Source organism: Typopeltis vanoorti, chromosome 20, assembly GCF_054136105.1.
Source record: "Typopeltis vanoorti isolate ZY-2024b chromosome 20, IOZ_Tvanoo_1.0, whole genome shotgun sequence".
NCBI lineage: Eukaryota > Metazoa > Arthropoda > Arachnida > Uropygi > Thelyphonidae > Typopeltis > Typopeltis vanoorti.
Window position 1 is genome coordinate 21,325,730 of NC_143568.1, and position 23,211 is coordinate 21,348,940.

The window sequence follows — 23,211 nt, forward strand, 5'->3', positions numbered from 1 at the left end:
CCATCAATGGAAGTCACATAAAAAAAAAAAAAAAAAAAATTGTTAAAAAATATGTGAAAAAAACCGCCTTAAAAATTTTGGGGGCTTGTTAAATCTATTAATTTACATTTTTTTTGAATTCATTTCTTAGATGTATTTGATCCTTTTATGAGGGCTTACATGGAAAAATATAAATACCAATCTATAGATACAGATGAATGGAAGACTTTCCTTGAAGAATATTTTCATAATAAGGTAATCCGTTAAATTCTATAAGCTGGACACCCTATCATTTATTTTTTGGTATAACGTCTATACCAAATAACAGTTTGAATTTGATATGTTTATTCTAATAGTGTCTTGAAGGTAATTATAAGTAATTTGAATACCTGTAACTATAATGCTTCTATTTTCTTTGATGATAAAAGTGGCAAAACTTGTATATCTTGTTCTGATACATTCCACAAATTCTCAGGATAAGAAAGGATTCCATATAAATGAAGATTGTGAGTAATGCAAGACACACATTTATTTCACTTCACTGACAATGAAAGGAGCCACTGCCTTCAAGGCAGAAATGTTATATTTTAGGATGTAAAGGATCTGTAATATTAAATACGTGGTGTCATTTGGTCATCCCTTTAGAAATATCCAGTACTATCCTGAACGTTCTGAGAACTATCATGTTATTATTCTGTCTTCTGTAGTTTGTACAAAATTGAAGTGAGGTATGAACAAGTCCATTGCCTACTGTGGAGTACAACAGATCAAACAGTATTAATTGAATTAATTTGATTATAATACTTTTTTTTTAAGCCTCTACATACTAATTAACTGCTGATATCACTGGATTGTTTGTGTCTGCTTTCTACTGAAATGAATGATTTACAATCAGAATAGAAGTTACTCACCTCCACATTTGTATTTTCATCATTTCAAAGTTTTTTTTAAAGCTTTTGTCAAAATTCTGGAATCCTTCATGTATTGTATCTTTATCTGTAACAGTTGATCATACCAGGAAAGCTCCATTTTCTGTTTTGCTTGTTGAAAGTTTTTTCAGTTGGCTATACAAATAAATTAAAGATACCAAGAAATTATATACTTGGTTTAATCCTTTATCCAAGGATTAAACCAAAGTTTGTCCTGAAGTATTTTCAGGACTGGGGCAACTCATATAAGGAAGCTAAGACTTCACATCACTTGCCTTAGTATCCCATAATGTAAAGCACATCTCCTTGCGGACATATATAATACTATGCATTATGGGAACGTCACTATCCAGACCAGTTTCGACCTTTATTGAAGTCTCTTCAGTGGGAGCCAGACCCAGAGGTGATACTATAATGTATAGCATTATATATGTCTGCAAGATTGCATTATGGGATACTAAGGCAAGTGATGTGAAGTCTTAGCTTCCTTATACAAGTTGCCCCAATCCTGAAAATACTTCAGGCATAAACTTCATTTGCTTACACTTGGATTAAGGATTGAACTAAGTATTAATATATAATTTCTTGGTATCTTAAATTTATAGTATAACCAAGTGAAAAAACTTCCAATAACTTTCTCTAATCCAGAGTAATTTAATAATATGGTGTGACACCTTTTGACAACTTGTATATGAAAATATGACTTCTGCATTACTTCAACCTTAGTATCACCTCTGAGTCTGGCTCCCATTGAAGAGACCTTGATAAATCTGAAACATGTGACTTGTTATCTGGAACTATACACCTTGCCCATGGTGGTGTCTGGTGACTTCTTTCCAAGCAGTGTATACAAAAAAGTGAATATGTAATGTAATATCACAACACAGATATTTAGAAAATCCCTGTAATGAAAGGGATCATACGAGAAGAGTCTTTAAATCCATGTATATTTAACATAATTATGGATGAAATAATAAAAATTTAAGAAACAGGAATTAAATGGAGTGCTTAATTACTGCAAAGGGGCTAAGAGGTGTATAATTTAGAATGCCTAATCTAGACAGCAAAATTCACTGAAATTCATTTGCCACTTCATCTATCCACGGATGCATTCAGATATCAACTCACATCTCAGTTGAAATAAACTTGAAGTTTATTAGGTTGATTATGAACTGTATTGCTGGATAACTGAGAGGTGACCTCCATATTGTCTTTTAAGGAATTTACATAACTGATCAGGGGTTCTGTCCAATTCTCACCTTGTGGTGCACCCTGTACATAACTGGATAATGAAAGAGCAAGGATAGGTTAGCAATTTGTGAATTATCCAACCAAATTATATTCTTACTGCCTTAAAACTCTAATGCAAAATGTTGATACAACATGTCAGAATTTTATGCTGGATAGGGTGCCACGCAATTAAACAAGCCTCCTGCCCCATAGCATCATCAAAGTTCAAGATTGGCTCCATCAACATAAGCATCAGTGGGAAACAAATGGAACTAGAAGAAGAATTGGATGAGTACCAGATAGGCATAAATAGATCTTACCTAAAGAAAGAAGACAAAAACAGGTGAGATCTTTTTAAACAACAAATACTAGATTTTGTATTCAGGTAGTGACAATGAGGGAAAAGAAGTAACTATAGTATTCAACACTAAATATGAGGATAATATTCTTGAATAACAGGCAATATCACATAGAGTGATATGAGCAAATATCAGAATGAGGAACTGAACAATGAGACCTATTTTTACCTGTGATCCCACAAAAAGTTCTACTATGGAAGAATTAGAGGACTTTTTTTCAAGGCATTAGAAAAAGCAGCTGACACAATAAAAAAGGAAGAGGTGGTGCTTGTTGGAGATCTAAACAGTAGCATAGGAAATGATTACCAGACATAGAAATGTTTTAGAAAATCTGGAGAAAAGAGTAAACTTAAAGTACTGCTGGGTTCAGGACATGGACTACTTATTACTAATCAGAAAAACATTCCTCTGATGCAAGCTTTAACTGAAAGTAAAAACAATTTTTGAAGATCTTAAAAAGACAGATGGAGGCAAGTCTACAGAAACGGATAAGAAAATTGTGGAAGGGAAACTTGGAGAAGAACAAGCTGGATTCAGACCAGACAGAGGTTATTGGGGTCAAATTTTCATCTTAAGACAAGTAACTGTGAAATGTTGGGACTATGACAAGATCTATATTTGAGTTTTGTAGCACTGAAAAGGCATATAACAGTGGGCCAAAAGAAAAGCTGTTCAAAATGCTACAGTTATATGGTGTAAATGGGACATTATTTTAGTCTTTATTTGAGTTGTAAGTCAGCAGTTAGAATTGAAGGAGGTATAGGAAGATGGTTTGATGTTAAATTAGATGTGAGACAAGGAGGATTAATATCTCCACTCTTGTTGTTGTGTTGTCCTTTGAGGAGTCTTAAATATTTCCATGTGCTCTTTGAACTGCTTTGGCTATGTTTTATGATTTTGTTCATATAGAGTTGTTCAAGATTAGAGTCTATTGCTTGCAAGGCTACTGTAATTGCTGTAATTAGGTAAAAATGTGAGTGGGTGTCAGTCAGTATTAAGGCAGTTATTGCAGTTTCCATATGTTCTCGTATCATCTGTATTGATCTTCCTTCCTCTAAGATGTCCTGTTTGGAGTCTTGCTATAATGGTGGAGGTCATTCTGTCAACATTAATTTCAGGAATTTGGTTTTGTATCCATGATTTTAGTGGAATTAGTTTAGATTTTGCTAGGGTGTTAACATCAGCAAGAGTTATCATGTCAGTTTCTTGGTTGAACTCTGCCTCTTTTGCTAATTTATCAACTGCTTCATTATAATTAATGTCGACATGAGCAGGAATCCATTGCAGAATGCGACTTTTTCCCAGACACTTTAGTTGGCTTAAGAGTTTATGGATATCTTGGGTGAGCTTCATGTTGCCATTTTTGATTGCCTCCATAGCTGATCTTGTCACTTTAAATTATAATTCCCTCTGATTGTTGAGATGGTGATAATTTTAAGTAAGTAAGCTTCAAGTACTTTATTTATTGCATAGAGTTTGCTGGTAAAATTGGAAGCAGTTCTCCCAGATCCAACTTTTATTGAAATTTTTTTTGCCTTTCGGGAGTAGGAGTGCACCAGCATTCCCATTAATCATATCGGTATCTGACGATCCATCAGTATAACAAGTAACCTGTTTGGAGGATGAAAGAAGTTTGATAGTATTTAGACCTTTTTCTTTAAGCATTTCTTTTGATTCTTTTTTTGTACAGAGTTCAGTAAGGTTTAGATTTATGGAGATATTTGAAGGTAAAGGTCTGGAAAATAGAGGTTCTTTGCTTATGTGAGCATTTAGATAATCAAGGCCTTCTTTCCTGATAGTGTCATCATATTGTAAAGTTGATGGATGATCTGCGAAGTCTGCATTTTTGATTAGAATATTCATAAGTTTTTAGAGAGATATGATCGCTTTGGTAGCTTCTGATATTATTAATGAATCTTTATATTGGCAAATTTCCGTCTGTCCTCCAGCAAGTCAAGCCCAAATTCCTTTTGGGCTCTGTTGTTCGTGGATGAGATTGCACCAATGATAATCTTTGGCCCTTTTGCTTTGTCTAATTTTTCCTTTACCAATGAAGCAGAAGGTGACCGGATAGGTGGTGCTGCATATTTCATTATTGGTCTTATTAGTGTAGTGTAAATAGTTTTGAGAATTTTTGGCTTCACATCCCAGTTTGTTCTGCAAAGCCTTTTCAATATATTTAGTTTTTTGAGAGTCCTGTTGGAAGTGTCAGAAATGTGTTTAGCAAAACGTAATTCCTCAGGTAATACCAGGGTTTGGATTTGCGACTTTTATAACCTTTTGTAAACAGGATTCACATAACCAAATAGATAAACAAATAAGAGACAAGATTATGAAAGATAAGAAATTATCCTAAGTAAATTTGTAACAAAATTTACTTTAAATCAGGTTAAATAGATCACCATGTAAATTTGCATATTTTCCATCAAGAGCCCGGACTGGAGCCCCAGACACATCAACTGTTCTGGATGCAGTAGCATTGATTGGTTTCTTCCTGTGATTCTTCATTGGAAAATTTGCATGCCTTTGGCATGTGGTATATAGTCCTTCTATAACATCATCTGCATCTACTTTATGCAGATGATGTTATACCCCTAAATAAATTTAGTACAAGCCTGCAGATTACCTGACTAAATGGAATAACTGCCATGATAAATTTGGTAGGAAGATCAGCAATAAACAAACAAAGGCACTGAAAATAGGCAAAAACAGAAAATATCAACTGCACTCTGAATGGATAAACTGTAGAAGTAGTAAAACATTTCAGCTAATTAGGCACAATTTTTAGTGAAAATGACAAATTAAATATTGGGGGAATAGACAACAGATTAGTTCAGCTGGTGTTATAGGAAGTCAACTAAATAAATTTATATGGAATAAGAGAGAAATTAATCAAAACACTAAACTAGCTGTATGCAAGACAGTATTGAAATCAATTTTAACTTATGGATCTGAGAGTTGGGTTAAAAATAAAACACTTGATCTGAGACCATAGATAGGAGAGTTCTGAGAAAGATTATAGGGGTGAATAGATGGCATCAATGGCAGTATGATATTAAAAATGAGGATATTAGGACAGAACTTGACATTGTTTGCATTCAGGAATGTTGTTAGCAGAGCTAATCTCATGTGGCATGGCCACTTAATCAGAATGGAAGATGAAATTTAGCAAAACAAGTGTTATTTGCCAAGATGGTAGAAAAAAGACCCAGAGGAAGATCAAGATCTAGGTAGATTGATACAGTGGAGCATGTCCTCAGAAGAGAGAATATAAGATCTGATAATATTGGTTCTTGACAGATAACACATTAATTTGTAGGAAAATCATTGATAGAAAGTGAGTAATGATGTAACTGTTTTATGTAATATCATAATCTACTGTACAACACTCCCTGAGGGTACATATCAGGAATCTGTTGATGAAGGGAAATGGAATAACAGAGCCTCCGTAGCTCAGTAGGTATAGACGAAGCCGTTCGGTCGGAAAGACCTGGGTTTGATTCCCGTCACTGATGTGAGGAACCTTTATCTGGTCTCTTTCAATTAAAGGTGAGTTAGCCGGTCTCATACGGAGGTAGAGAGTTTTTTCCTCCCAGAAACTCGAGTTTTTTTGTCCCTCAGAATAGGCAAACCGGCCGCTTGAACACGTGCTACTACAGTCAAAAAATATACTTAATCCCTCATTAGGAGAGCTCAACCAGTCCTAAGAGGCAGTTCAGGAATGGGGAGAACCCCACATGAATAAATAAATAAATAAATAAATGGAATAATAATCAAAAAAGAAAATTTAATATGGTTGGATATGCAGTTGATGGTGTATTACTTACAGGAAATGATCTCCAAAGCTAATTATGGTCAAAAGAGAAATCAAAAGCAATAGTAATGTCAAAATAAATATGCTATTTATTCCATTAAACCTTAAAATGAATCATTATGATGTAAATTGGATGAAATGGAAAAAAGTAAAAAGATAAATAAGTTTCATTAATTGAAAAAAATACATGTGAGTTGTTGACATGTTGTTCCTGCATGTATTCTTTTGGGGACAAAGCCATCTGCTTAGCTTGCAGACACACACACAAACATTGTCTTTATTTTCAAAATAAAAAAGTTATATATTTATATATATATTTTTAGAAACTAACTGTTCTTAACCCTCTGTTGCCTATAGCCATTTTTATAGAGATTGCTAATAAAATTTGTAACCTAATAAATTTTTCTTCCTTCTGTGAGGTATCTGTGGATGAGAATACATCTTTAGAACTGCTAATTGTCAAAATTTATTGAATGTGAATCTCTGCTGGTTTCGCATACAATATAACAATTGAGTTACACAATAATCAAATATTGGAAAGCATAAACATGAAATATTTGAAAAAAGACAATGGTGAGAGAGCACTCATGACTTCTGTTGAATCATAATGGTTAGCTATGTGATGAAAAGAGCATCTGAGATCAGCATGCATCAGGATTTTGATGAATGACCATCTTCACAGGTCAATTCACTGAATTAGAAACTTTTATTTAATACAGTGTTGGTCCCCCTTTAATCTGGATTACAGCACATATGCCATTTGGCATAGATTCCACGAAGTGTTGGATTGCATTTATGTTTACAACATACCAGGCATTCACCAGACAGTCATTTAACTAGTTCAGATTTGACAGAAGAGGAGTTTGCTCCTATATCTGTGTTTCTAACATGTCCCATACATTCTCAATTGAGTTCAGATCTGAGCTTTGTAGTGGCCAAGGAAGATGGTGGAAGTTGCTTTCATGCTTGCAAAAACCACTGCTGAATAATTCTTATGCTATGGACAGTAGCATTGTTGTCCATGAAACAACTGTTACCTGCTGGATAAAATGTAAACATTGCAGAATGGTCTTGATCAGCAACGATGTTCAGATATTCCTTGTAGGACGCCTGACCATCTGGCAATATCAGGGGACCTATTCCACACTTAAAGAACATGGCACCACCTCCAGTACCTTTAGTTGTGTTTATAAAGTTCATTGCTTTGTGGTGCTCCCGACAAACTCTTTGCTTGCTGTTGGTGCAGAACAAGGTGTACTATGACTCATCAGACCACATGACTTTTTTTTTCCAGTATCCAGTTACTGTTCTTGACACCACTGTAAGCAAGTTTTCTGTTGTTCGCAAAAATCAGTAGTTTCTGTATATGTGACTACCAATACCTATTCTCTTCAATTTCCTGTGCATAGTTCAGTGAGATATGAGTCGAGCACAGCCTTCGTTAAATGCTTTGGTCAATTGCTGCACACAGTAAGTTTTGTATGTCCATGCAAGTCTTCTTAGATGACAACGATCTCGTTCTTGACACACTATATTAAGACCACAGTTGTGCTTCTTAAACAAGTAATGTGGGTTATTTTTCTACTGATTAAACATCCAGGATACTTTACCTTTTGAAAAACCAGTCAGTTGTGTTGTTTTCAGAATTGTGGCTCCATGCAGATCTGCATCCACAGTAAGCTCTTTATTGAACTCCAAAAGATCCTTTGTTTTTCCCATTCTGATCAGCACATCGATGATTACTGACCAGAAGCATTCTTAAATAGTTACCGAGAGCACATGCAACCAAGTATTTTACATGTATGCTGCGTAAGTGACATTTACGTACTTCTGCATGAAGATTTTTAATTCAGTGGCCAGTATGTGTAGTACTTAATATCTGTTACATGTGCTACTAATCTTGATTTATGTCTTCTTTTTTTTCTCCACATCCTTGATGTGCTCCGACATGCAGGTGTCTTCCAAATGGCTCATCTCTTTTTTTTAATGGATTTTGATCCTTGTTGTCTTGTCCATGGCAGACCAAATATATGGGAGGGATACTGTTCCTCTATACTCCTTTTTTTCTCTATCCATCTGTTTGGGAAGCTCTTTTAGAATGCTGTCAACCACTTTTAAATGGATCAGACTGTGGTATTTGAGTTTTTGGCTTCTCTGTACTGCTGGAAATGCTATATGCCTTCTTTTGAAGGGTTTTATAATACCCATTTTTTTCGTGATGGACTTTGCATGGAGATATATTCCTGTATGTGATAGTTAGTGTAGTCAGGATGCAAACTGAATATCAAAGTATATTTTGTTCAGAAACCTCCATTAGTGTGTCTAAAAAAAAAGCAAAGATCTCTCGTTTTCCGATTCAGTTGTGAACTTAATACAGGGATGAATGTTATTAAGATGATCAGCAAAGTCTTATAGTTGCTTAGTTGTTTTTCAGAGAATGTGATAAATCTATTATCCAGATATTGCAGCAAGAGGTCAGGGCATAATGCATAATTCACTAGGACCTGTTTTTTCAAATGATTCCATGAAGATGTTAGCTAAGAGTGAAGGATTAATAAGCCCATCACCAGGCCTTTTTTTTTTTTTTTTGTTAGTAGAATTTGTCCTAGAATTGAAAGAATGTTGTTAATGAAGTGTTCAAATGACTTCGTCTGGTGGGAATAGTTCTTGTAGTTTCTGTTCAAGGAAATTTGTTGAATAGGTTGATGATGTCCAGACTTGCTAGTAAATCTGAAGATTCTGTAACACAATCCTTTGTTTGTTTTTCAGTGAAGTGTGTTGTGTTTTTCTGATGTAGATATCCATCTTGCCTATGAGCTGGATTATCATCAGTGCTAGACAGAAGAGAAGTTGGTGAATATCCAGTATTTCCTTTTTGGCAAAGTGGTAGGTCTTGTTTGTGTACCTCATGAACTCCATAACTTCTTGGAACTAAATGATGTCTAGATGTGAGACTTTTCTTGATATCATCAGGCCAGTGGATGAGATCTGTGATTTAATTATTCATGTTGTGGGGGGGGGGGGTGCCAAGTGGAGTCCCAGTCAAGTGAATTGTAGGTTTTTGTATCACTGGGTAAGTTTTGCATTTTAGAAATAATGATGTTATCTTTTGTATCTTAAGATTGAAATATATTTTATGCTGGGCAAGCATAAAAAAATCCACAAAGAGCATATAAGTGTTAGCAGGTTTCAATTCTCTCAAATAAATTCATAAACTTTCTCTCTTCACACATTTAGCAACTTCCTTACTGTGGAACACCACAGACGGACTTGCTTCAAACAAAGCTTATTCAATTTCCACTGCAAATAAGGAGACTTCAAAGAAAAAAAAATTTCAAATAACTTTTTCAGCTAATGGTAATGCCATTGGTAGTCATGAAGAAGAAATGTGTTGAAAAAAATGCAAAACTTGGATGGCAGCTACTTCAGTCAACATGACTGAAATCCCCCACTTGACATACCCACATCATGATGAACAATTTAATCAGAGATTAAATTGCTATTCGCTTTGTATCTTGACCACAGGTAAAGATTGAAATATATTTTATGCTTGGCAAGCATAAAAAAATCCACAGGCAAACAGAAGTAGCCTCCACACAGAGCATATAAGTGTTAGCAGGTTTCAATTCTCTCAAATAAATTCACAAACTTTCTCTCTTCACACATTTAGCAACTTCCTTACTGTGGAACACCACAGACGGACTTGCTTCAAACAAAACTTATTCAGTTTCCTCTGCAAATAAGGAGACTTCAAAGAAAAAAAAAAAAAAAATTTAATAACTTTTTCAGCTAAAAAAGATTGGCTTATCAAATGTATACCCTACAACAGGGGTTCCCAACCTTTTCGTTTCCTAGAGCACATTCTAAAATACCGATAGGGCGATGGGCACCATCTATTTTTTCAAGCAAATTTTTTTAATTCTTTTGTTAAATGAATACATACAAAGTTTACATTATAATCAAATGTTTTATTATTTAAAAGTTTACATTATATAAAAATTTAAATATATATATATATATATGTGTGTGTGTAAGTTAGTGTGATCTTTGGCATTGCATTTCATTGGCCAGTGCTTCATAATTAGGAGCATATGATGATATTCCAGTTCTTAAACTGGAATGAACAACTTAGAATGCACGTCTACTTTACATTGTATGCGTTTAATACTCGTGTCATTAACCATGTGTCATATAGCATACCATGAATTGTTGCGTGATTATTTCAAACTATATGGCACATGGTTGAACAGCGGCGGGCACACACAAATTGGTCGACAGGCACCATGGTACCCACAGGCATAGGGTTGGGAACCCCTGCCCTACAACAATTGTAATGATATATTTCTTGTGTGCTTACAATTACTGAACTCCTCATCTCATCTAAAGGTTTCAATTTTTCCTTATCTCCATGTAATATACCCAAGATTTACGTAATTGCTAATGAAGAGAAGAGGTACCCGTGGGCATAGGGTTGGGAACCCCTGCCCTACAACAATTGTAATGATATATTTCTTGTGTGCTTACAATTACTGAACTCCTCATCTCATTTAAAGGTTTCAATTTTTCCTTATCTCCATGTAATATACCCAAGATTTACATAATTGCTAATGAAGAGAAGAGGATGAAGAAATTACCAATAGATGCTGCAGACTTAATCTGGATTCAAATCCATAATTCTGAAAGCCAGACAGCCATGGAGAAATATCCCAGCTATTTCTGGTCAAAGGTAATGCCATTGGTAGTCATGAAGGAGAAATGTGTTGAAAAAATTGCAAAACTTGGATGGCAGCTCCTTCAGTCAACATGACTGGAATCCCCCACTTGACATACCCACATCATGATGAACAATTTAATCAGAAATTAAATTGCTATTCGCTTTGTATCTTGACCACAGGAAGATATCTCCATTCAAAATCCCACAATTACAAAAAATGGATATTATAAAACCCTTCAAAAGAAGGCATTTCCAGCAGTACAGAGAAGAGAAGCTAAGAACTTAAATACCAGTTTGATCCTACCAAAAATGGTTGATGGCATTCTAAAGGAGCCTCAAATAAACAGATTGACAGAAAACATGAGAGTGTAGAGGAGCGGTATCTCTTACATTTGGTTTGTCACAGACAATATAGCAAGGATATTGTGTCAACAAAGAATGCAAATTGCTTTCTTCATGCTAAACAAGATCTCAAATCACCTTCAACATCTAAACTCCCCATTTGTCATTCAAAAAGGCAAGTGTGTACAATATCACTAGTTCATGTTAAATTTTCTAAGCCCAACAGATGGGCCAATCAGGAGACATACACATGTTACAATACTTCAAGAATGTGGGGGAAACACAAATCGTGATTAGCAGTGCAAGCTTTGTGAGAGCATTCTCAGTCATTGAAAGTATTAGAAAACGCATATTAGTGCAACAAGAAGCATGTTTTTTTTTTTTCTTTTTTTTTTATGTGGTTACCACCCACGAAAGGTTATTACTAAACCTATAGTACATTTATACTATGGGTATAAACGTGAGTGGGCAAGGATTTTTTTTTTTTTTTCCATTTTTGTATATTTTTTGTAAATTTTTATTTATTTTTACATTGTCTGGAAACCTGCTCTAGAGACCAAACAAGAAACTTTTTCAGCCACTTCAGTCCTCTAATAAGCTGGGAGGTGGTTTCACACTGACAATGAAATCCATCTTCCACCTAAAGACAATCACAAACATCAATGCCCACAGCAGGATTTGAACCTGCAACCTGTTGGTTGAAGAGTAAATATGCTAACCACTTAACCAACCAGGGCAGTGATATGATCCTACATCAGATTTTTTTATCTTTCAGCAAAAACCTGATTCACAAGATCTCAGATGCTCTTTTCATCGCATAGCTAGTCATTAGGAGTTCTCTCTCTCTCCCTCCCCATTGTTAACCTGTTTTCAAATATTTTATGTTTATGCTTGTAACCCAGACTTTTTTTTGTTGTTTTTCTAAAGAAAAGTACTGTATTATACTATATGCAAAACTAGTAGATATTCAATAAAATTCGACAATGATGAACAGTCTTACATGTGGAATTTAAAAAACTGAAGACTAAGAACATTAATTTTGTGCAACAATTTTTTTTATATTTTGCTTATCATTTTTAATGTTTTTTTTGCAATCCTATCCTTGAAGGGTTGTTTTCCCATGCTGCTGCAATACTGCAGACGATGGGCAGAAAAGCGAGAAAACAAACTTTTTCACATTGGATTTGAAGACTTGCAGATGTACTCTCTAGGTAATACATCAGGTGGAAGACATCATTTGGAACAGTAGATGGAATGAATGAAGAGGAAGAAAAATTTTTTAAAGCAGGAAAATAAACTTCAATTTTCTTACAGTAGTAAGGTGATGTGATGACTTAACCAGCTTAGCAATATGGCCTCTGAACTTTAACTCTTTTGGCCACTATAATTCCCCAAATCTCTAGCTCCCTTCACTACTTGAAGCATATCTCCATATATTAATTACCCTTGCTTTATTTGCTTTTATTAAATTGTATTTAATAAAACTCATGCTGTTCTCTAGAAGATACCAAGTGCTTTCTACCTGCCTTTGGATGTAATTCCTAATTTATCTATTTGTTACTGTGGTGACCACACATACTAATTAGTTCATAATTCGTTGCAACTTTCTTAGCTCCACTCTTGTATAATAAAATTATTTTTCTCTCCTTCATTCATTAGGAATTATGCATGTGCTCAGACTCAAGACAAACATCAGGTCAGGAACATTGCTAACTCTATTGCAAATTCCATGCTAATATCTCATTCTATCCTGTTTTACTGCTCTATTAAAATCAAGCTCTTGAAGCAGCTGTAATATATTTAACTCATCTATCTCTATTCTTTCATCTAGTTCCATTTTAGCATCCTGAAAACTAACAAGCCTGTTTGGAATGGATATCTCACCAAAGTGAGCACATAAGTCAGCTATTACTGGTGTCTGACACTCTTAGCATTCACTAAGATAATTCTTCCTTTTACTTGCTAAATAGCAATAAAATTCACTCAGATTTTCCTTGGCCTCTTTTGCTAACTTTTTTTCATAATCTAATTTTGCATTTCTCACCATAGCCCATCACTCTACTGGCCTGCTCTTTATCTTCATGAACCTCATCATCACTGTTCCCATGATATCAGATTCATAATATTCTCTCTTTATGCAGCTCATACTTTAAATATTTGTTCATCTGTTTAATTTGTATGTGATTTATTTTTCTAACTCTGGGTATGCCGTTAGATATAGTTTTCTTCAAACACCCTTTTACTACCTTTCATGCACTTTACTACTATGCAGATTCACATGCAAAATATACTGATTTCAGGTGTTTTTTTTTCTTCAGAAATAGCATTTACACAAGTATTTGTTAGTTGAGCTCATCTCTCTCTCTCTCTTTATCATTTATCAATGAACTATAAAAGGACAACATTAAAATCATAAACATTCATGGTAATTCACTTTACAGTGTTGTTCACTCAGTATACACTTCACCTATTTACATAGTAATCTATGTAGCCTGATTTAAAGTAAATTTTGTTACAAATTTACTTTAAATAATATCTTATCTTTCATAATTTTGTCTCTTATTTGTTTATTTATTTGGTTATGTGAATCCTGTTTACAAAAGGTTATAAATGTATTCTATATTAGTATCATGGGTGGACTAAGGATTAGATAATTTGGGATCCTTGCTCTAGAAACAAACATTGAATTTTTATATGCCATTGCATGCTCAGTAAGCAGCATGGTGGTCTCACACTTAACATTGAAATTCATCTACCACATAAAAACCACAAATAGCCACCATGTGAGATGTTAATTAATTATAAATTATTAAACTAGTCTTAGTAAGCAATTAACATCAGTTTTCATTAGTAAAAAATCCAAATTTGTTTCATTTTGTAATGTAAAATATTTCTTCTCTATACTACATCTAAATAGGGAGATATCCTTGCAAGTATTGACTGGAATGCTTGGCTGTACACCCCTGGAATGCCTCCTCTCAAACCAGAGTAAGTGTAGATGATTCCAGTATTTTTTCCTGCTGCACTCCTATCAGTGCACTGATATTTGACATCCATTCTTATTCTTTTGATTAGCAATTTTCATTTCACTAAAAAGTGAAATTAAAAATATTGAAATAACAAAATATTGAAATTACATCTTTATTGTGAAATTCAGGTAAAAAAATTCTGTAAATTGAATCGCAATACACCAGCTTCATGCACTTAACATGGCTAAATGCTTGTTTTCTATCTAAAATGCAATTCACATATTAATTATAATTAACCAATATAAATTTAATTAATATGTGAATTGTATTTAGATATTTTTCGAAATAAAGCAATTGATGAACAGAATGGCATGTACTAAGTTTACTGCTATACATGGTGAAGCTGTCTGGTATGGGAGTAATGTGAGCAACTAATTTTTTTTTTTTTTTCTGTCAAGCGAGCTAATTTCTTCTGTTGCATTCAAAATGAACCCTGTCATTTGTTAGGATTAGGTTTTGTTTTGTTTATCATTATGGCAAATATTTCATTATCATTAAATATCATTATAGCTAATGGCAAACATAAGGAAAAAGTATAAAAATTACTGTACACTTTGTTTCCTTCAAAGACTGCAATTTTTTTTTTTTCCTTCTCTGTCAAGGACTATTCATTTTTTTCTGCTGCATTCATAATAAATCCTATCATATGTTAAGAACTAGGTTTTGTTTTGTTTATCACTAATTTATATGGCATCATGTTTATGACGTAAGTGATTCCATTATTTATTTTTTAATGGTGCACAATCACAACAGCATGCTAAGTTATATATTATTTGCCACAGTATGAAATAGACAAGATGATACTAATTTATAAGTTAACCAATTACCCAGTACTTTTCTTCTTATGTTCAGTAAAAGCAGAGTGAACTATTTCATGATAAAAATATTTTTTAGATGAAAATACAATCAACTTCAACAAATACCATTGTGACAACTCGCTCACTGTATTCAACTATCCCTGCCAAATCGCTATAGACAGTGTACAGTGTAAATACACCAAATTTTCTAAAGAAAATTTGGTGTATTTGCACTGTTCACTTCACTTGACAAGCTATTCACTATAAGAAACTGCTCTTGTGGTACCTTGAAGTTTTCTGTAATGAAAGTTTGTATACTCAACAGTTAGTACAGGTCAAGATCAGAACAAAATCCAGGAAAATAAATAAATAAAAATTTACTCACCAACTGAGAAGTTTAAATTATGCTGAAAGTCTCGTAACCTGCATACTGTCCAAACAAAATATAAAACAAAATCAAGTATTGTTCATTGTAAGTAGGGGTTGACTTCATTCAGCATTGTCTGAAGCTGGCAGTAATTCTGAAGAATGATTTGTTAGATTGCCATCTCTCACCTATAGCAGAAGCATAGTGGTAATGCAATGTAGCTCTGTCCATGGCTTGTTTATGGCTTATTACATTGAGAGTTTTATTGTAATTCAACTGCTGATCTGATATTTCATTCAAACGAAGGGTAAAATTCACAAGTTTTAAATATTTGCATACAGTCCTCAACTTATGATAATGGTATTCCATTCTGATCCCAAAACTTATCTGATAATTCTAATATAACATCAGTTTCTTGATACATACTCTCAAGGCGTCGGGGGGGGGGGGGATACAAGATACCAAGACATTACCACATAATTAAGTTTACATTATTACTAATCTCCTAGCAACAATTTTCAGCAAAAAACTGGTAATTAGTTTACAGAATTAACAATGCATATAAAGTATGTTAATTAAAGGTAACTTTAATAAATAACTTCTATATTTCGGCAACGTCACGTTGCCATCTTCAGGAACATAAAGATATGGTATGTGCACGCAGGCACTAACAAAAGCAAATGAGGAAGAAAGCAAGAAACTAATATTGTTCCTAAAGTCCTAATGGTGCCCTCTGGTGGGCTAATTTGGTTGACTTGGCAGTTGGTCTGAAGTTCTCAAAATGTAAGTCTCCCAAATTTGGGGTAGTTTCATGCACCCAAATTTGTTGAGGTTAGGAACGTTTTTTAGAGCTGCTGAAGATTCCTTGAATAATCTTTCGTATTTAAACTTGCTGCAGTGTATTATTTTTGTTTTCGTCCAACGAATTCTATGGTGGGTATCTAAGGCATGGTCTGCCAGACCAGAGTGGCTGTACTGTACTGATATTTGTTGTTCTGCCTGTTTCGCCAAAGTAGGACAATTTGCAGCTGCAAGGGACCTGGTATACACCAGGTAGGTCTAGGGGAAGTGGTTGGTCTTTGGTAGAGCGGATAAGGGATGCCAACTTTTTATATGGTCTGTAACAAGAAGTAAGGTCATATTTCTGAGGATATTGGTTATTTTCTCAGAGGTGCCCTGGATGTAAGGGATGGTGATAGATTTGGTGTAATCACTATGGGATGTAATGGCACATTTTGTTTATGTATTTTTGGGAGAGAACGTGGGATTCGCAACCTGCCTAACAACGTCAGACTGGATGTAGTCGGTGTTCTCACTAAAGCCAAACCTCCAAAAACCAACTTATCCAAAGATGAATATGCAGCCCTACAAGAAATGAAGAATAACAAAAAAATAGTAATCACCAAAGCGGATAAGGGAAACGCCACTGTGGTGCTAAATCAAAAGGATTACAAAGGTAAGCTTAGTGCTTTAGTACTAGACCGTACTACTTACCTCCCTATTGAATATAATCCTACCAGCTCTCAGATTAGAATTCTCCACAGACTCCTTAAGAAAGTCACTTCTTGGCCTGTGGAAGTCACTAACAAACTAAAACCTTATAACTCTAAACCCCCCCGATTATATGGACTCCCAAAAATACACAAACAAAATGTGCCATTACGTCCCGTAGTGGATGGCATTGATTCCCCCACATATAAATTACGCACTATACTGGCAACACACCTTCACACATAAAAAAACTCAGCCCACTTTAAAGCCAGTGTAGAAAACCTCTCACTCCAACACACTGACATAATGGTCAGTTTTGGCATCTCCTCCCTATTCACTAATGTCCCACTCAAAGAAACTCTAGAGCTCATCCAAGCCAAGTTTCCTCCTGATATCTCAGCCCTATTTCAGTTCACAATGAGCCCAGGCTATTTCGTTTGGCAAGGAAAGTTCTACAAACAGATAGAGGGGACAGCCATAGGTTCACCACTTTCCCCACCCTTGGCCAATTTCTTTATGGAGACCTTTGAAGAGAAATCCTTAAACTCCGCCCCACAAAAACCCACTATTTGACTTCGTTACATGGATGATGTGTTCGCTATTTGGCCACATGGCTCAGACTCACTTCACTCCTTCCTAACACACTTAAACAACCAACACCCCAGAGTCCAGTTCACCTTAGAAAAAGAGGAAAACAACACCCTCCCCTTCCTAGACACTTTAATTACCCGCCAGCTTGATGGATCTTTGGTTTTCTCTGTTTACAGAAAACCCACCCATACTAACCAATATCCTCAGAAAATATGACCTTACTTCTTGTTACAGACCATATAAAAAGTTGGCATCCCTTATCTGCTCTACCAAAGACCAACCACTTCCCCTAGACCTACCTGGTGTATACCAGGTCCCATGCAGCTGCAAATTGTCCTACTTTGGCCAAACAGGCAGAACAACAAATATCAGGATTTCAGAACACAGACTACATCCGGTTTCACCAGTACAGCCACTCTGGTCTGGCAGACCATGCCTTAGATACCCACCATAGAATTCGTTGGACGAAAACAAAAATAATACACTGCAGCAAGTTTAAATACGAAAGATTATTCAAGGAATCTTCAGCAGCTCTAAAAAACGTTCCTAACCTCAACAAATTTGGGTGCATGAAACTACCCCAAATTTGGGAGACTTACATTTTGAGAACTTCAGACCAACTGCTAAGTCAACCAAATTAGCCCACCAGAGGGCACCATTAGGACTTTAGGAACAATATTAGTTTCTTGCTTTTGTTAGTGCCTGCGTGCACATACCATATCTTTATGTTCCTGAAGATGGCAACGTGATGTTGCCGAAATATAGAAGTTATTTATTAAAGTTACCTTTAATTCATATACTTTATATGCGTTGTTAATTCCGTAAACTAATTACCAGTTATGTATGACCAACGTATAAGCCTTGCTACTAGAATTTTCTTCAAAATTAGTTTTAGTTGTGAGCACTCCAAGATTCTCATATCTAATATTTCTATCTTCTAGGAAACTTGTGACTGAATCAATCCATCTAAATCTTGGGCTTCTTCTGAAGCTCTTTTCTGTTGTTTTAGCAACAAATACCTGTTTTTCTAAACTTTACTCTCCCATTCTGCTCATGCGACCATACCACCTTAGATTATCTCTGCCTACACATTCTTGAATGCTAACACTGTCAAGTCCCTTTCTAATATCTTCATTTATAATATGATTCTGCCATTGATACCTTTGCTCTTCTCATTTTTCTCAGAACCATTATATAGTGGAAATATTTTACTTATTCGATATGTTCTTCATTCAGAATGCAACTTAGTTTTGGCATTTTTATTGCTTATTTTTCGTGCTAGATTTGTTACCGATGTTCTTTAGTTATAGAATCCTGAAGACTTGCACTGTACGTGTTTAGCATTATATCTGCAGAAAGCAAAGTTTTTTTTTTTCCCCCCTAAGTTTTGATATCTCTGATTCTAACATCAGGTTTAATACTACTTTCTTTCATAATGCAATTCATATAGATGATGAATAAGAGTGGATATGGTGTGCCTAACCCTTTTATATCTCCTCCTTACCGGCAATCACCATAACTTAGATCGTTCACCCAGCACGTAGAATTTTCGTCACATGGGTCTGACCTCACAACGTCCATTCTCTCTCCACTTGTTTTCTTCACGTGCCGTGAGCATGCGACTGCTGGAGGCAACCGTCTGCTTGCCCCCAAACTTTGAGCTTTTGTTCAACAGATTATCTTTGCCGTTTCTCTTGCAAGTTATTTTACATCAAAGGTAATATCAACTCTAAATCAATATTATTAACTTACACTTATCATTGGCATTTTTTTCCCCATACATATATATTTTTTTTTCTTTTATCAAGTAGATAATGTCTCCTTGAGTTATTTTACAATTAAATAAAATTTAATTGTAAAATAACTCAAGGAGTTATTTTACAATTAATTTTAAAATTACAATTTTATTGTAATTTTAAAATTACAATAAAAAATCTTTAAAACTAATGTATTCAATATTATACAAAGAGCACAACAACACACACTTAGAAACAAGCATATATTTAAATTTCTTATGGGGTCTTTGCCTGTTAAACGGTGATAAGTGGAATCTTAGTATTCTAGACTTATCAAAGTTTAACGCTTGACAACCTCTATTTGGCCTGAACCAGTTTGTTCTCTAGATTTCTCTTCCACAATTTTTCTCAACCTCTTCTCAATTATTCTTGCATAAATCTTATACGGAACACTTAGTTAAAGAAATTCCTGTGTAATTCTCACAATCAGCTTTATTGCCTTCATTACAGATGAGAGCTGTGAGAACTCTACTTCAGTCATCTGGAATTTGACCTTCTAACCAGGCCCTCTGAATTATTGCAGTGTAGCCATGGCAAAACTTATTTGATATGCATTTCTCATATATATCTCTATACAATGCTATTGTATACTGCTAATGTGGTGTTTTGGCTAATTTCTCTCTTATTCCGTATATCTATTCAGCTGACTACCACCATACCATCTGAATATTCTATGTTCAGATGCATTCTGAACTTCAGAATAGACTACTTCAGAATGCATCTGAAGTATTCTATGTTCCTATCTATTTTCATAGTTTTGGTCTTCTTATTGCTGATTTTCACAGCAAATTTGTTACAGCTGTTATTCAATTTAGAGAATCCTGGAGATTCACTAGATATGTTTGGGAATTCAACATCACCTTTGGCCCAAACCCAACTTCTTGTTCTTCAAGTTTCTATTGCAAAAAGTTTACCTAGAACACTTAGCAGAAGAAATTCCTCTAATTCTCGCATTTAGCCTTATTCTTTTTTTTTTTTTTAATAGATGAGATCTATGAGAACTCTATTCCAGTCACCTGGAATTTGACCTTCTGGTCAGGCTCTCTGATTTATGTAGTGTAACCACTACATAATTATACCCACTTATACCTCCATGTTTAAGCATTTCCAGTCAAATATCATCCATTCTAACTGCCTTTACTCATTTCAGGCTTTTGAGAACTTTATCTGCCTCAAGTATTAACATGTACACTTTTCTACATTTCTCTTGAAGATTTTTACTACTGTTCTGTCACTGATTGTTTCATTTAACAGTCATTGTAAATAATTACTCCAGATATCTAGAAAATCTTTAAGTTTTCATTTCACTTTGATATGATTTATTTTATAGCACACTCTCTCTCTCTCTCTTTGATTCTAAGCTTTTTCATTAGCTTCTAGAACACATTTTGCCACCTTCCTGATATTTATCTTACGTATTCTTACAGAATTTTCCCATTACTTTTTGTTTAGCTACTTTTACACGTAGTTTAGCTTTTACATTTTTTTTTTTCTTGCATTCTTTTACAGTATCTGCCGAACTTATTTGCTAGGAACTTTTAGCATGCTTTCTTTTCCAGTACTGCTTCTTGTGTCCACCATGGTGTTATTAATTTTCTATCCTTGCAGACAACTTTGCTGGATGCTTCCTCAGCTGAATCAATGTTTTCTTTACTTTGTCACTGAGACTCCAAGGTTTGGTTCTTGCATTTGTTCAATGTGATATTCATTTTTATCCTGCTTAAAACTTAATGATGAACATGATCACTTGCAGTTGCAAATCCTCTGTATACTTTTGTATCTTGAATCAGCAGAAGGATATTACTATCAATAATAGCATACATTTATTTCATGTCTTTGCTTTTCATAAACGTGTGCACATGGTTATGTTGGAATATGGTGTTAGTAATGACTATACCATATCCTGGACAGAAATCCACCCATACAGGCAGATACATCCACCAACAATCCCACCCCCCACCCCCCTCACAACAATATGGAGTGGTAAAAACACTATACAACAGGGCTAAACTAATTTGTTCTAATGACATAGCCCTTAACACTGAACTAAATCACATCCTCAACACTTTCTCAGCCAATGGCTACCCCCCCCCCAAAAAAAAAAAAAAATCCAAAAAATATTAAAACCTACAAACCACAGCCCCCCCCCTCCTTCCCCCCCCCTCCACAAAAAAGATTACTCTAAATCCATCACCATTCCCTACATCCGAGGCACCTCAGAAAAAATTACCAAAATTCTAAAAAAACATGACCTCACCTCCTGTTACAGGCCTTACAGAAAATTGGCATCCCTTATCCGCTCTACCAAAGACCAACCACTTCCCCTAGACCTACCTGGTGTATACCAGGTCCCTTGCAGTTGTAAACTGTCGTACTTTGGCCAAACAGGCAGGACAGCGAATATCAGAATTTCTGAACACAAGGACTACATCCGGTTTTACAAGTATAGCCATTCTGGTCTTGCAGACCATGCTCTGGATACTCACCACAGAATACGGTGGAAGAAAGCAGCAATAATACACCGGAGCAAATATAAATTCGAAAGATTATTTATGGAATCAGCCTCTGCCCTAAGAAACTCTCCAAACCTCAACAAATTTGGTTGTATGTGACTGCCCCAAATTTGGGAGGCATACATCAGCAGACCTTCAGCCCAATGGCCAAGAATGCCTACTTAGCCCGCCAGAGGGCACCTGGCGCATCAGGACTTCTAGGAGAACGATAGCTTCATATCTTCATTCTCAGTTACTGTATTGTTAGTGCCTGTGTGCACCTGCCTTTTTGTAAGTTCCTTTAGAAAATGTCAATGTGACATTGCCGAAATATCAGAAATATCTATTAAAGTATTATTTAATTTATATTCGGATCTACGTTGTTTCAATTCCCTAAGTGATTTAGAAATGCTACCATCTTGATCACTCGCTGCTCAGATCTGTGTGCAGTAGTCAAGACTGGGTCTTATCACTTGATAAAGAGTAACAATAACCATATTGTCTCTGCTCGTCAAAGTATTCTTCAGTAACCAAGTGATCTGATGAGCTGCTTTAGCCACTTTTACTGTCTGCCCCTCTAAACTTTAACTTCCTATCCACTCCCAAGTGCTCTGGCTTTGTCTATTTCCTGGAGTACGGTTCCACCAATGTGGTATACCACTGATAATCTTTTCACCCCGAACTGTCTCCAACTTGGCATAGACCCATCTTTGTTTGAGAACTGTCTGCCTAGAAGGGCTCTATTTATTTTGTATGAATTAATTGTGTTGTGTTAAGTGTTATAACTAGTGACCACGTGAGTGTGGAATGTGTGATAACTTGTGTTGAGATAATGTTAAGTTACATATAGAGGGTCCAAGCAAATTTGTTCATGTATTTCATTAGTAGTAATGAACCAGAGGCCTTACTAAAATTTTATTCAGATTACCTAGTAGTAAGACTTTCATGTATCATTTCTTTAATTAATAAATATGTTTCTTAGTACCTGCCTGATCTGGTTTAGTATATGAATTCAAACAGCCACTCATAAAAAATATTATCTAACTTAGCGGGAAGAACCCACGTGTATAATTTAATGAAGCGGACCACGACTGCATGCAAGAATATAGTGAACGGAAGTTAGATATCTATTGTAGTTTAATTACTGTGTATCGCTATGAGAGAGCCATCCTGGATAAGAATCTCATCTATCCTCGGTATTGGCTGGTGCAGTTAAAAAATAAATTTGTCAATGCTTAATCAGGTGGACTGTCTCCTCTGAGACAGTCCACCTGATAAGCT

The 23,211-nt window shown here is 35.2% G+C and overlaps 1 protein-coding gene across 3 annotated transcripts in view; it reads left to right on the forward strand.

Moving 5' to 3' along the window:
• LOC150095275 (leukotriene A-4 hydrolase) overlaps positions 1-23,211 on the forward strand; it is a 227,299-nt gene that overhangs the window by 176,407 nt on the left and 27,681 nt on the right. For all 3 annotated transcript variants that reach the window (XM_090410547.1, XM_090410546.1, XM_090410548.1), the window contains exons 12-13: positions 131-234; positions 14,285-14,355. In XM_090410547.1, the coding sequence (XP_090266673.1) occupies positions 131-234; positions 14,285-14,355 (175 nt within the window). The remainder of the gene's footprint in view (positions 1-130; positions 235-14,284; positions 14,356-23,211) is intronic.